Source organism: Notolepis coatsorum, assembly GCF_963971535.1.
Source record: "Notolepis coatsorum genome assembly, chromosome: 17".
NCBI lineage: Eukaryota > Metazoa > Chordata > Actinopteri > Aulopiformes > Paralepididae > Notolepis > Notolepis coatsorum.
Genome location: NC_140181.1, coordinates 100,285,480 through 100,298,339, shown reverse-complemented (window position 1 = coordinate 100,298,339; position 12,860 = coordinate 100,285,480). Strand labels below are relative to the sequence as shown.

The 12,860-nt window shown below is 44.2% G+C and overlaps 1 protein-coding gene across 1 annotated transcript; it reads left to right on the top strand.

Moving 5' to 3' along the window:
- The first annotated feature begins 238 nt into the window (after window positions 1–238).
- Window positions 239–7,883, top strand: oard1 (O-acyl-ADP-ribose deacylase 1). Its single transcript, XM_084333233.1, has 5 exons — window positions 239–521; window positions 1,211–1,376; window positions 5,050–5,108; window positions 5,240–5,352; window positions 6,281–7,883. Exons 1-5 carry the CDS (start codon window positions 402–404, stop codon window positions 6,423–6,425), a joined length of 603 nt encoding a protein of 200 aa, XP_084189359.1. The 5' UTR covers window positions 239–401; the 3' UTR covers window positions 6,426–7,883.
- The last annotated feature ends 4,977 nt before the right edge of the window (window positions 7,884–12,860 follow it).

Sequence of the window (12,860 nt, the reverse complement as noted above, 5' to 3'; positions counted from 1 at the left end):
CTAATTGTGTTTATTTGGGGTGAGTGTGCGTTGTGAAATGAGTGTCGATGTGTTAAAATATAACAAACGCCAATAACACCAATGACTATCTGGAAATGTTTGGATGGATTCACCTGCTGAAATATCAAGCCCATCCCACATGTAAACACAGGGTGGCGGTAGAGCGCCGTGTTTGCTTAACCCCGCCGTTAACCGATTCAAAGAAGAAGAATGTATGTCAACAGAGAGAGTAGCGAAGGGGAAATGAATGAACGCCACGCGGGACACATGAAACACATGAGTAACAACAACAACCTCAGTCAGTCACTATCTCGTAAGATTTTAATGCATACATAAATCAGGTAGACTCTGTTGACTTGATAATGTCATGACAAGGGCTAATAACAAGCTGGTGGGATGAAATGCTGTTTTTATTAAGGTATGTGAGCAGGAATCTGCCCCGACGTGCTCCACCGTCCCTGACAATGTCGACGGCAACGTCAACTGAGATTGAGGAGCCACTCTGTTCTGATACAGCGAAGGTACAGTTTTAGAGAATATATTTATATTAGAATATAATCTAATAGAATATAAGTACTTTATGTATGATGAATGAAAAGAAGAAGTATGATGAATTGAAAATGGGGGACCCTGATGTAAACGAGACGAAAGTCTTTCTCTGGTCTGCTGCGTCTGCATCCCCTTAACAATTGTGTGTATTGAACTGTACTGTACTGTACCCATTCTGCAATCTGTTCATAAAGTTTTCAATCAATCAAATTATTAATCCCGAGGAAAATTCAGCACCACAGATCACTCACAATAAACATTTAGGTAGTCAAAAATAAGAATACACAGTCAAAGATAGTTAGTTAGCTCTGCAGTGCACAGATTCTCTTTCAGACAGTGTCCCAGTCCAGTGCAGCCTACTTCATTTTAGCATTTTAAAAGTACAGCCTACTAACAGGTCTCATTGTTTGCACTTTGTACTTTAGGTTGTACTTTAGTTTGTATTTTGCATATTGTATATTTTGTATAGTGTTTGGACTTTATTATTTTAGCTTTTTTTTTTTTACTGTATGAAGCACAATCTCAGGGGGCTCATACAGAACCAAGCATTTCACTGTAATGTACATTATATGTGACAAATAAAACAAAACTTGGACTCGAACTTGAACGTAATCACGACTGAATGTGGTTTTCTGTCATGATGTCGCCCTCTCCTGGCCAGTCTGTAGAAGACAGTTGGAGTCTGAACCATGTGAGCGGGGATCTGTTCTCCTGTCCCGCGGATGAGGCTCTGGCCCACTGTATCAGTGAAGACTGCAGGATGGGGGCGGGCATTGCGGCATTCTTCAAGAAGAAGTTCAGTAGAGTAAAAGACTTAAAGGAACAAAGTAAGTCAGATCTCCATGAAACATTCACGACGAGAATGATTCAGTTTTTTTACGCGCTTTTCCTCCTGGGTGTTGTTTTTCTCTAGCACAGACAACGTTTTATTAAATGTTACCAGGTTAAAAACCATGACACTCTTTTGTGTTCATTACAATTCATTCATTCATTCTCAATGTAATCCCTTAAAAGGTATTAAAAGGTCTTACATTTCATTTGCACAGGTATTAAAAATGTTGTGTGTGGGAGGCTGTCGGGAGATTAAATAATATTAAATATATGAAATGTTTTTGTATTCAAGTCTTGTTTTTTGCAGGGCTACCGGGAGCTTGGTCCGTCTGGCGAGAGCTTGTATGGAACGTGCGATAATTTAAATTGGCAGCTGTAACTTGTTGTGACTTGTTGAAACCTGCATATAATTATATAATAGTTTTAATTTAGCTCCAAAACACATCTTAAAGGTCGACTCTGTAATGCCATCAAACATTAAACATTAAACATCAAACCCCTCCCCTATACCCACTGACTGTGATGTACCTGAACACGTTCATTGAGCCATCATTCATGAACTCATTCATATTTTGGGCGAACGTGAACTGAACGTAATTGTGAACGTGTTCATTCTCGGCGCTCTATCACAGTATAACTTTGTTCAAAAGTGTGCCAGATTTGGGACGGGCACACACACAAACACAGAAAGGTTTTGGTGCGTGCGTGTTACGTGCGGAGAGAGAGACTCGTTACACGCCCCCTTCAAGGCAATGGTAGGGGAAACACTGATAAATAATCAGTGTGATGGAAGTGCCAGTATTCTGATTGCTGTCTGTGGTTCTATATGGGTTGTGGCAATAATATTGACAAATAATAGCTTGCAGCAACGTATTGAAAAGAGAACTATAAACTATAAACTAGTTCATTTTTGAAATCATTAACTTTAGTTCAACTCACTGAACCCCCCCCCTCCTATACCCACTGAACCCTCCCCTATACCCACTGAAGCCCTCCCCTATACCCACTGAAGCCTCCCCTATACCCACTGAAGCCTCCCCTATACCCACTGAACCCTCCCCTATACCCACTGAAGCCCTCCCCTATACCCACTGAAGCCTCCCCTATACCCACTGAAGCCTCCCCTATACCCACTGAAGCCCTCCCCTATACCCACTGAACCCTCCCCTATACCCACTGAAGCCCTCCCCTATACCCACTGAACCCTCCCCTATACTCACTGAACCCCCGCCTATACCCACTGAAGCCCTCCCCTATACCCACTGAAGCCCTCCCCTATACCCACTGAAGCCTCCCCTATACCCACTGAAGCCCTCCCCTATACCCACTGAACCCTCCCCTATACCCACTGAACCCCTCCCCTATGCCCACTGAACCCCTCCCCTATACCCACTGAACCCCTCTCCTATACCCACTGAACCCCTCCCCTATACCCACTGAACCCCTCCCACACATCAGACAAAAACTGTAAACAAAGTGCAGTAAAATCGCTGTTTGACCACATTGCAGATTCTACCTAGCTAACAATATACTCGTTATCACCATACACAACGCTTATATTGAAACACGTTGACATTAGGGCCGTTCTTTCAACCTAAAAGTGCACTTTCTTCAACCTCAAACCTAAATTCCTTAGCAACCCGTGTTACCAAGTAAACAAATCACAGAACGATAGCTACGGTAGTTAGCCAGCACCAGCCTAGTACTAACGTTAGCTCACGGAACGATAGCCAGTTAGCCAGCACCAGCCTAGTACTAACGTTAGCTCACGGAACAATAGCCAGTTAGCCAGCACTAGCCTAGTACTAACGTTAGCTCACGGAAAGATAGCCAGTTAGCCAGCACCAGCCTAGTACTAACGTTAGCTCACGGAACGATAGCCAGTTAGCCAGCACCAGCCTAGTACTAACGTTAGCTCACGGAACAATAGCCAGTTAGCCAGCACCAGCCAGGTACCAACGCTAGCTCACAGAACGATAGCCAGTTAGCCAGCACCAGCCAGGTACCAACGCTAGCTCACAGTACGATAGCCAGTTAGCCAGCACCAGCCAGGTACCAACGCTAGCTCACAGAACGATAGCCACGTAACCCTCTGCTGGCGCGTGCTGTGCACTACAATCAACTCCGTGTCAGTGTAATAGCAGTCTGTGACGTCACGGTATTGAGAATCATACCGGCGGAATTTCGAAATATCCTGGTATACCGTCATACCGCCCAAGATGCCAAGTCTTTAGGGAGTCCCGTACTCTATTCTAAAGTTTTACTGTGAGGCTCTCCTTCTAACCAATCAGAGAAGCTCAAAGGAAATGTTATTGGAATAAGCACATTTAGTGCAGGGGTTCTCAACCTTTTTTATACCACTACCCCATTTTATTTAGGATTTCTTTTGGCGACCCCACACTTAACTTATCGTGTAATTTCAATGTGGAATTAAGGAATATCAAAATAAAAGCACACGTTGTTGAACTTGATCATGCATATTTATTAGACATATTTATTAGACAATGTAATTACAGCACTATGTTATCAATACACATTTATAAAACGAGGCATATTTAGCCAAAATATGTTGCCAGAACATACCTTTTGTTTTAAAATAAAAAATCACCTACCCACGACCCAACTTTGGGTCGTGACCCGTAGTTTGAGAACCGCTGGTCTACATGGTCCTCAATTAGATTAGATTGTACTTTATTGTCATTATATTTGCATACAACGAGATTTGGGACTTAAACTTAAGGTGCAGTAATAAAATCACAAGTAATAAAAGAGAAACATAAAATACTATGCAGAACATAAAATACTATACAAGAAACATAAAATACTATACAAAAAACATAAAATACTATACAGATACATAAAATACTATACAAAAAACATAAAATACTATACAGAAACATTAAATGCTATACAATAAGACAATGTTACAGCCAGGCTGTGTTGCATAAGGACCACACAGATTAAAACATAGACCACTAAAAGTGTTCATTCCAGTGAGATTCCCTTTGAGCTTCACTGATTGGTTAGAAGGGCCTCTATGTGAAACTTAAAAATGTAATATCTTTGCACTGCTGCTGCACTGGCCAATGAAATTCCTTCGCACTATACTGTGAGTCGGTATGGCCACATTAACCATTTCACGACCACACTACAGGTTAACTTAACCCTTTCACTACCACACTACAGAAGGTTAACCCTTTCACTACCACACTACAGACGGTTAACCCTTTCACTACCACACTACAGACGGTTATCCGTCTGTAGTGGTAGTGAAAGGTTAACCTTCTGTAGTGTGGTAGTGAACGGGTTAAGATGGGAACAATGTAATCGAAAATCTTACACATTGTAGCGTTAATAGGCTATTTCTGGTCAGGAACATGGATCTGCCAGTCTACAGTAAACAGAAAATATATTTTTTCTGGTAACCCGTTCCCACTTTTCATATAATCAGGGGAGACAATTCCACACTGCAAAAATCTGAAAAAGTATTTTGTGTTTTGAGTTTTTGTAGCAGAGCAGAGGGACCGGGAGACACGTGCTACTGACCAAACTATATCAGTGATGTCTGTCGGAATGTAGAGCTACTTAACACACACTTCAACCAAAACATACCACTTACTGCACCTTTGACATGGGTGACATGTGGTTATGGTCTTTTTGCCCTTTCAGAGAAGCTGCCCGGACAATGTGCTGTATTGGAGATAGGCAGACGTTATGTGTACTATCTGGTAAATATACATTAGTCACTTTAGTACTTGCATTTATTGTGGGTGAACTGGATGAGCCCTCCCCCTACACAGAATCAGATGGTTATTATCATGATAGTTTTGTAAAATGTTGCATTCCTTCTGCATCGCAGATCACAAAGTGGAAGTACAGTGACAAACCCACCTATGACTGCCTTAGACAGAGCCTGGAGGCCATGAGGTCCCACTGTCTGGAGAATGGAGTAACTGGAATATCAATGCCTCGGTTTGTATTACTTAAAAGGAACATTTCATTAACATCCCATTCAGCCAGGAATTAGATATTACAGTGTCTCACAATATTGCTCTCACGGCAGACGGAATTCTTTTTGAAAACGGGACAAAGGTTGTAAGTCTGAATACGACTTATTTTGAGGAAGCCCCCGCAAGTCACGTGCGCAACTGGTATTGAACCACTTAAAGGGACGCGCGCCAACATTATGGGAAATGCGATTACCGTCTTCTCCAGAGTCGGGCTGAACGCACAGAGAGGACATTGGTATATTGTCCGACTCTGGAGAAGAGGGTAATCGCATTTCCCATGATGTCGGCGCGTTCCTTTTAATTCAGTCTGACAAACCAGGCTTACGAGAGAGAGCCTAAAAAATATGCAATATTTGAGAACCAATTGGTATTTCTTTTTCTTATTAATTCAGGCAATATTTTGTTCTAAATATTAAATGGTAAATGGTGCATTTATATAGCAGCTTGCCTTTTATCCAAAAGCGCTTTACAATTTGTTCGTCACATTTTACTCATTCACTCACACATTCACACACCAACGGCCGAGGCGACCATGCAAGGTGCCAACCTGCCCATCGGTAGCAGTTAGGGGTTAAGTGTCTTGCTCAAGGACACTTCGACATGCTGCCCGGGAGGAGCGGGAATCGAACCGGGAACCTCCGGATTACCAGATGACTGCTCTACCTCCCGGGCCACTGTCGCCCCGACCATAATGTCGGCGCGTTCCCTTAAGTTAGTCTGACGAACCAGGCTCACGAGAGAGCGCCTAAAAAAAGTTGCAATATTTGAGAACCAATTGGTACGTCGGTTAAAAGAAATATCTCTTTTTCAAATTACTTCAGGCAGTTTTTTGTTCTAAATATTACTACTCATATTCTAAATTCAACAGCGTTTTCTCTCTGTCCTGTCAGGATCGGTTGTGGCCTCGATCGACTGGAGTGGGAACGCGTGTCTGAGATGTTGGAGCAGGTTTTCAAGCCCGCTGGCATCTCCATCACGGTCTACACCCTCCCTGCCAAACCCGAGACCACGGCGGCCAAACGAAAGCAGCGCTAATGATTGATCTAATCTAAATCATACACTGCTGCGTATGCAGGGGCATCTTGTCTACCCATCTTTCTTCCAGAGTGGCATCTTGTCTACCCATCTTTCTTCCAGAGTGGCATCTTGTCTACCCATCTTTCTTCCATAGTGGCATCTTGTCTACCCATCTTTCTTCCAGAGTGGCATCTTGTCTACCCATCTTTCTTCCAGAGTGGCATCTTGTCTACCCATCTTTCTTCCAGAGTGGCATCTTGTCTACCCATCTTTCTTCCATAGTGGCATCTTGTCTACCCATCTTTCTTCCAGAGTGGCATCTTGTCTACCCATCTTTCTTCCAGAGTGGCATCTTGTCTACCCATCTTTCTTCCAGAGTGGCATCTTGTCTACCCATCTTTCTTCCATAGTGGCATCTTGTCTACTAGGGATGCTCGATATTGGCTTTTTTACCGATACCGATATATCGATATTGTCCAGCTCTTCATTTCCGATACCGATATCAACCGATACCGATATATGCAGGGTTCCCCCCCCCAAAAAAACGGAATAATTTCAGGTAATTAACATTACTTACTACATGGCGTTTTAACATTCGCCGAAATGCTTGATTGTGATTGGTCAATAGCCCCCGACAGGTGAATTATTTTTCGATAACCACCTGTGATTATTGTTTTTCGCAGCTGGAGCAATCAAGCCCCACTGACACACACTGTTTCAGTGCAATCAGACACACCTGCCGGGCTGCCCCCGCGATAATAATAATCACTTTATTTGGGCTGACAGAGCCACAGAACAACTGCGTCTGCATTTGATCTCGTCTTGTCGATTTTGTTAAATGAATTAGGTATATTGTTAGTATGTTAGCCATGTAATAAGCGGGATAATGTATAGCTATACTCTGTCATCATCGCAAAATAATTGACCTTCACTGACGTTTAAAACACCTCGCCGAGGCGCCTCTGTATTTTAAACTCTGTCGGTCAATTATTTTGCGACAATGACCTCGTAAGCTATACATTATCCCTTACATATCTCTTGTCGTGGAATGAACACAACATTATGCATACTTTTGACAATAAAAAAAATCAGAATGTGTTCTTACTTGCTTGCCTGGGTAAATAAAGGTTAAATAAAGTTACCAATTTTTTTTATTTATTTTCTTTTTAACCGATACCGATAATTTCCGATATCACTTTTTAATGCCAATATCGGCCGATAATATCGGACATCCCTATTGTCTACCCATCTTTCTTCCAGAGTGGCATCTTGTCTACCCATCTTTCTTCAAGAGTGGCATCTTGTCTACCCATCTTTCTTCAAGAGTGGCATCTTGTCTACCCATCTTTCTTCCAGAGTGGCATCTTGTCTACCCATCTTTCTCCCATAGTGGCAAGATTTTGCTAGTATTTCCTTTTCATTATAAGTGAATAACTTTATGTTTTTGAATGGAATTGAAATAAATGATTTTTTGCACACCTGACAGTACCCTCATTTTGAATGTAGATGGAACTATTTGCAATCAAGAGAAGAAAAGTAAAAAATTTAAATAAAAAAGGACAATTTGCAGCTTTGTGCCTTTTCTAAATATAGATATATATAATAATAATATTATTATATTATATTATATTATATATATAATATTATTATATATATATGGCCTAATTTGACTGACAAGCATTTATTTGTATCACTAGGGGTTTTCCTTTTTGTCTGTATTTCTCACTATATAATTATATCTCCAGCTGCTCATGTGTTTTAGACATCCTGTACAATGTTTTCTCGTACTCATTTATACCATGGCATGGGCAAAATACTCTATTCTGATTGGCTGGGGGGGGGGGGGTGTCCTGTATTTTTGTATAACTTACACACAGTGGATAATATACTTTGATGTAAATATACACTAAATGTTGTACTATAAATATGACTACTACTTTTTCATTTGATTGCTGATTATTGCCTTAATGCTAATTACATTTTCTAATTTATCTTATTTCAAATGTGTCTGAAATTGATCCATCTGCCATTTTCATTTAACATAGCCTGCTTTATTTTACACTGGGAAACTGGCCAGAAATATCGGGTATCACTAATGACTTATCCAGCCCTATAGGGAAATTATGTTGTTGATTGTGCAAACAGTGGATTTGTACAGTTGTATGGCCATTAGATGACTCATAAACCCCATTGTAGCCACTGCAGATGGCCGAGGTATTGTGTGATGTAATTATTGATCTCGCCGTGCCCTGTCCGTGGTCCTGAATTGTTCTCCAGTGCAGCTGAGAGACAATGGAGCCAGCCGTGCGGACGGGAGGGGAGATGAGATGGGGCGAGGAATCTGATGCCACAAAGTCAAACACATCCATTTTCTCCAGGGCGGGAAAGCCTTTTTTTTTTTTTTTTTTTTTTTTTTACACATAATGAAACCGGAGTCGAACACACAGAGAACCAAGCTATATTTACTATACGATTACAACGTCCACTTTCCTAGGAACAAATTAGGAAATAAGGCTATAATATACTAGTTGACAATCATGCAAATCAGATTCGATGTTAGCAATTAGCACAATAATGGGTATTACTAGGCAGCCCGGACGAAAGCAGTAGTCTTCTGACTGCCTCAGCCCGCCCACTCTCCCTTTCTTTTTGGGACAGCTTCAATAATTCATGAGGTGAAGGGAAGGCATTAGCTGCTGCGCACACTGCGGCTGCCTGCCTGCTTCCCTCCGTATTCCTGGCTGCCTGGAAGACTGTACTTAGGCATCAGTGCATCCTATCCCCCCTTCCTCCCGCTCCCATCCCCCTCCCTGCCTGGCAATTAGACTGTACACTGCAGCAGAGCAGAGCCACCTAGCCGCGCTCTGCAGCGAGCCAAGGGAGATCTGAGCGGCTCTCACTGTGCTGTGAATGAAAACTTTATTTAACAGATTGCAGAATGGGTACAATACAGTACGGCTCAATACACACACAATTGTTAAGGGGATGCAGACCAGAGAAAGGCGTTTGTCTTGTTTACATCAGGGTCCCCCATTTTCAATTCATAGTGACATTTATGACAGGCACGTGTACACATAGAGCCCAAGGGGTGCTTGAGCACCTGCCAAAAAGTGCAATCTTTTTTCTTTTTCTTTACCGTTACGCATAGACTGCCCTTCCAACTGAAAAATGTCAGGATAGAATCAAAATATTAGGTAAAGAGAGAGAGATGCCCAAGGGCGGCTAAGTGGCGCAGTGGGCAAGGCGCTCGCCACTAATGCAGGAGATTCTGGGTTAGAGCCCAGCTCTCGGCGTTGCTACCAGCTTGGCTGGTCGTTCATACTAACGCAATTGGCAGCGTTAGGGGTGGGAAGCTGATGGGTGGGGATCGGACGTTGTGGACAGCGACTCCTACAGGTCGGTTGGTGCGCCTGCGCAGCAGAATCAGGAAGCGACGGGGGCGGCGTGTCCCTCCCACGCAGACCCTCGCCGCTGAGAGATCGCGCTGTGCAGGTGAAAAGATGCGACGGCTGCTTCCTCGAGTACCGGAGGGGACACGTGATGTAAGGCTTCGTCCACATTGCAGCCGGCCTGTGGGAGGCATGGCCTAACAGCGTTCGAGACAGGGGAGGGTAGAATTGGACAGTACGAAATTGGGATGGGAGAAAAATTGAAAATGGGAGAAAAAGTTGATAAAAAAAAAGAGAGAGATGCCCCATATTCCATTGCAGTTTGCACGGCCTCCTCAGCGTGCCTCTCCGCGGACCTATATATTTTATGCATAGCGTGGGTGATGATGATGATGATGATAGAAACCGCTGTGGCGCATACAGTTGAATGCTGGTATTACACTCACTGAGGGACACGAAGAAGTCAAGTCCGATGGGATTTGGGAATCTCAAATACAAATCGGGATTGGAATAAAAAATGCATTTATATTAAACAATACAGAATATACAGCACTTCTTGGGGTCTGTAGGGTAAGCACTTATTCCCTCCCCCCTGAACATTTATGGAGATGTATGGGCCTTTTAAGTCAGTGATAAAAGTGTCTTTCAAGGATAAGTAAGCTCCTGCACTCATTATTATAGTTCAATATTCAATATTTGATCACCAAAACCCCCCAAAAAGCATAAAAAGGGGGCCCCCCGCCCCGAAAAGGGCCCTTAAAAATCGGGCTCGCGCGCTACGTGCGCTCGGTTAAAATACACACACAGGTATATAGTGCCCTTTTCAGCCTTTGAGCACCTGCCCCTCTAAAGTCCTGTGCACGTCCCTGCACAACATACATGACAAATTACATCATGACATTTATGACATATAGGGACATACATGACATACAGGTATACTGTTACATTTGTGACATATGCAAATATACAGTACTGTTACCCATAGATCCTAACAGAGATTATATACATATGATGGGGAGGAGACTGTACATTAGGAGGGGGTGGGTGGGTGGGAGAAATATATATACATACCGCGGGGAGGAGACTGTCTATTGGGGGGGGGTTGGACCTTTACGGTGGCCAGTTTAGAATTGCAGCCTCCCGTAGGTGTTTTGAATGTGCTTACTAAGCACATTCAAAACACCTACGGGAGGCTGCAATTCTAAACTGGCCACCGTAAAGGTCCAACCCCCCCCAATAGACAGTCTCCTCCCTTAGGGATTCACAGCTGTAGAGAGTCCTGTCTGCTCCCACCTCTCTCTCTGTGCTGTAATCTCTATCTGAGCTAGGCGGGTGGGGGGGGGGGGGGGGTAACTGTACATTGGATTATCGACGAAACCTTACTTGGTCCCAAGAAGAGGGTCTCGTGTATTACTGGGTTAGGACATTTACTGTACATTGGAGGGGGTTGGGTTAGGACATTTACAGGGGCCAGTTTCAAATTGCAGTCTCCCGTAGGTGCTCCTTGAGAGTGGTTTTAAAAGTGGGTAGTGATTCACATTCCATTACGGCTGTGGGTAGGGGCGTTCCACATTGATGTGGCATAATTGCGAAACGTGTTTAGTCCCTTGTTTGAGCCGAATCTGGGTTTAACATGATTTGTGGAGCTCCCTCTGGTGTTGTGGTCGTGGTATTCACTGACCTTTGGCTTTGGGAAGTATTTTGACATGTACATGGGTACCTTAGTGGTATAGTGTATCTTGTAGACCAGGCCCATTGCAAGTTGCTGTACTCTGTCGTCTACTCTAAGCCATCCTATAGGTTGTCAAAGTGGGCAGGGGTGAGGTGGGTTCTCTCGCCTCTCTCTCACTGTGCTGCAGAGTATTTATTGACTGATCCCCTCTCACTGTGCTGTGGTCTTTATCTGAGCCCCTCTCACTGTGCTGTGGTCTTTATCTGAGCCGCTCTCACTGTGCTGTGGTCTTTATCTGAGCCGCTCTCACTGTGCTGTGGTCTTTATCTGAGCCCCTCTCACTGTGCTGTGGTCTTTATCTGAGCCCCTCTCACTGTGCTGTGGTCTTTATCTGAGCCGCTCTCACTGTGCTGTGGTCTTTATCTGAGCCCCTCTCACTGTGCTGTGGAGAGTCTTTATCTGAGCCCCTCTCACTGTGCTGTGGTCTTTATCTGAGCCCCTCTCACTGTGCTGTGGTCTTTATCTGAGCCCCTCTCACTGTGCTGTGGTCTTTATCTGAGCCACTCTCACTGTGCTGTGGTCTTTATCTGAGCCACTCTCACTGTGCTGTGGTCTTTATCTGAGCCCCTCTCACTGTGCTGTGGTCTTTATCTGAGCCCCTCTCACTGTGCTGTGGTCTTTATCTGAGCCCCTCTCACTGTGCTGTGGTCTTTATCTGAGCCCCTCTCACTGTGCTGTGGAGAGTCTTTATCTGAGCCGCTCTCAGCCTCTCACTGTGCTGTGGTCTTTATCTGAGCCGCTCTCACTGTGCTGTGGTCTTTATCTGAGCCACTCTCACTGTGCTGTGGTCTTTATCTGAGCCGCTCTCACTGTGCTGTGGTCTTTATCTGAGCCGCTCTCACTGTGCTGTGGTCTTTATCTGAGCCGCTCTCACTGTGCTGTGGAGAGTCTTTATCTGAGCCACTCTCACTGTGCTGTGGTCTTTATCTGAGCCGCTCTCACTGTGCTGTGGTCTTTATCTGAGCCGCTCTCACTGTGCTGTGGTCTTTATCTGAGCCACTCTCACTGTGCTGTGGAGAGTCTTTATCTGAGCCGCTCTCATCATCACCTCTCACTGTCTGCCCCGCGGCCGCCTGCGACTATGTGCCTCAAATCTGCCCCGCATTACCCCGGCAACGTCTGCTCTCCTCCCCGTGTTTCATTTGTGTCCTATTGCAGTTCATTGATTTTCTTTCCGAGCCCCCCCCCATTCTCCCCTATCTCTCTCTCTCTCTCTCTCTCTCTCTCTCTCTCTCTCTCTCTCTCTCTCTCTCTCTCTCTCTCTCTCTCTCACACGCCCCCCCCTCCCTCCCTCCCTCCCTCCCTCTATCCCCCATTTTACACGCTGCGTAT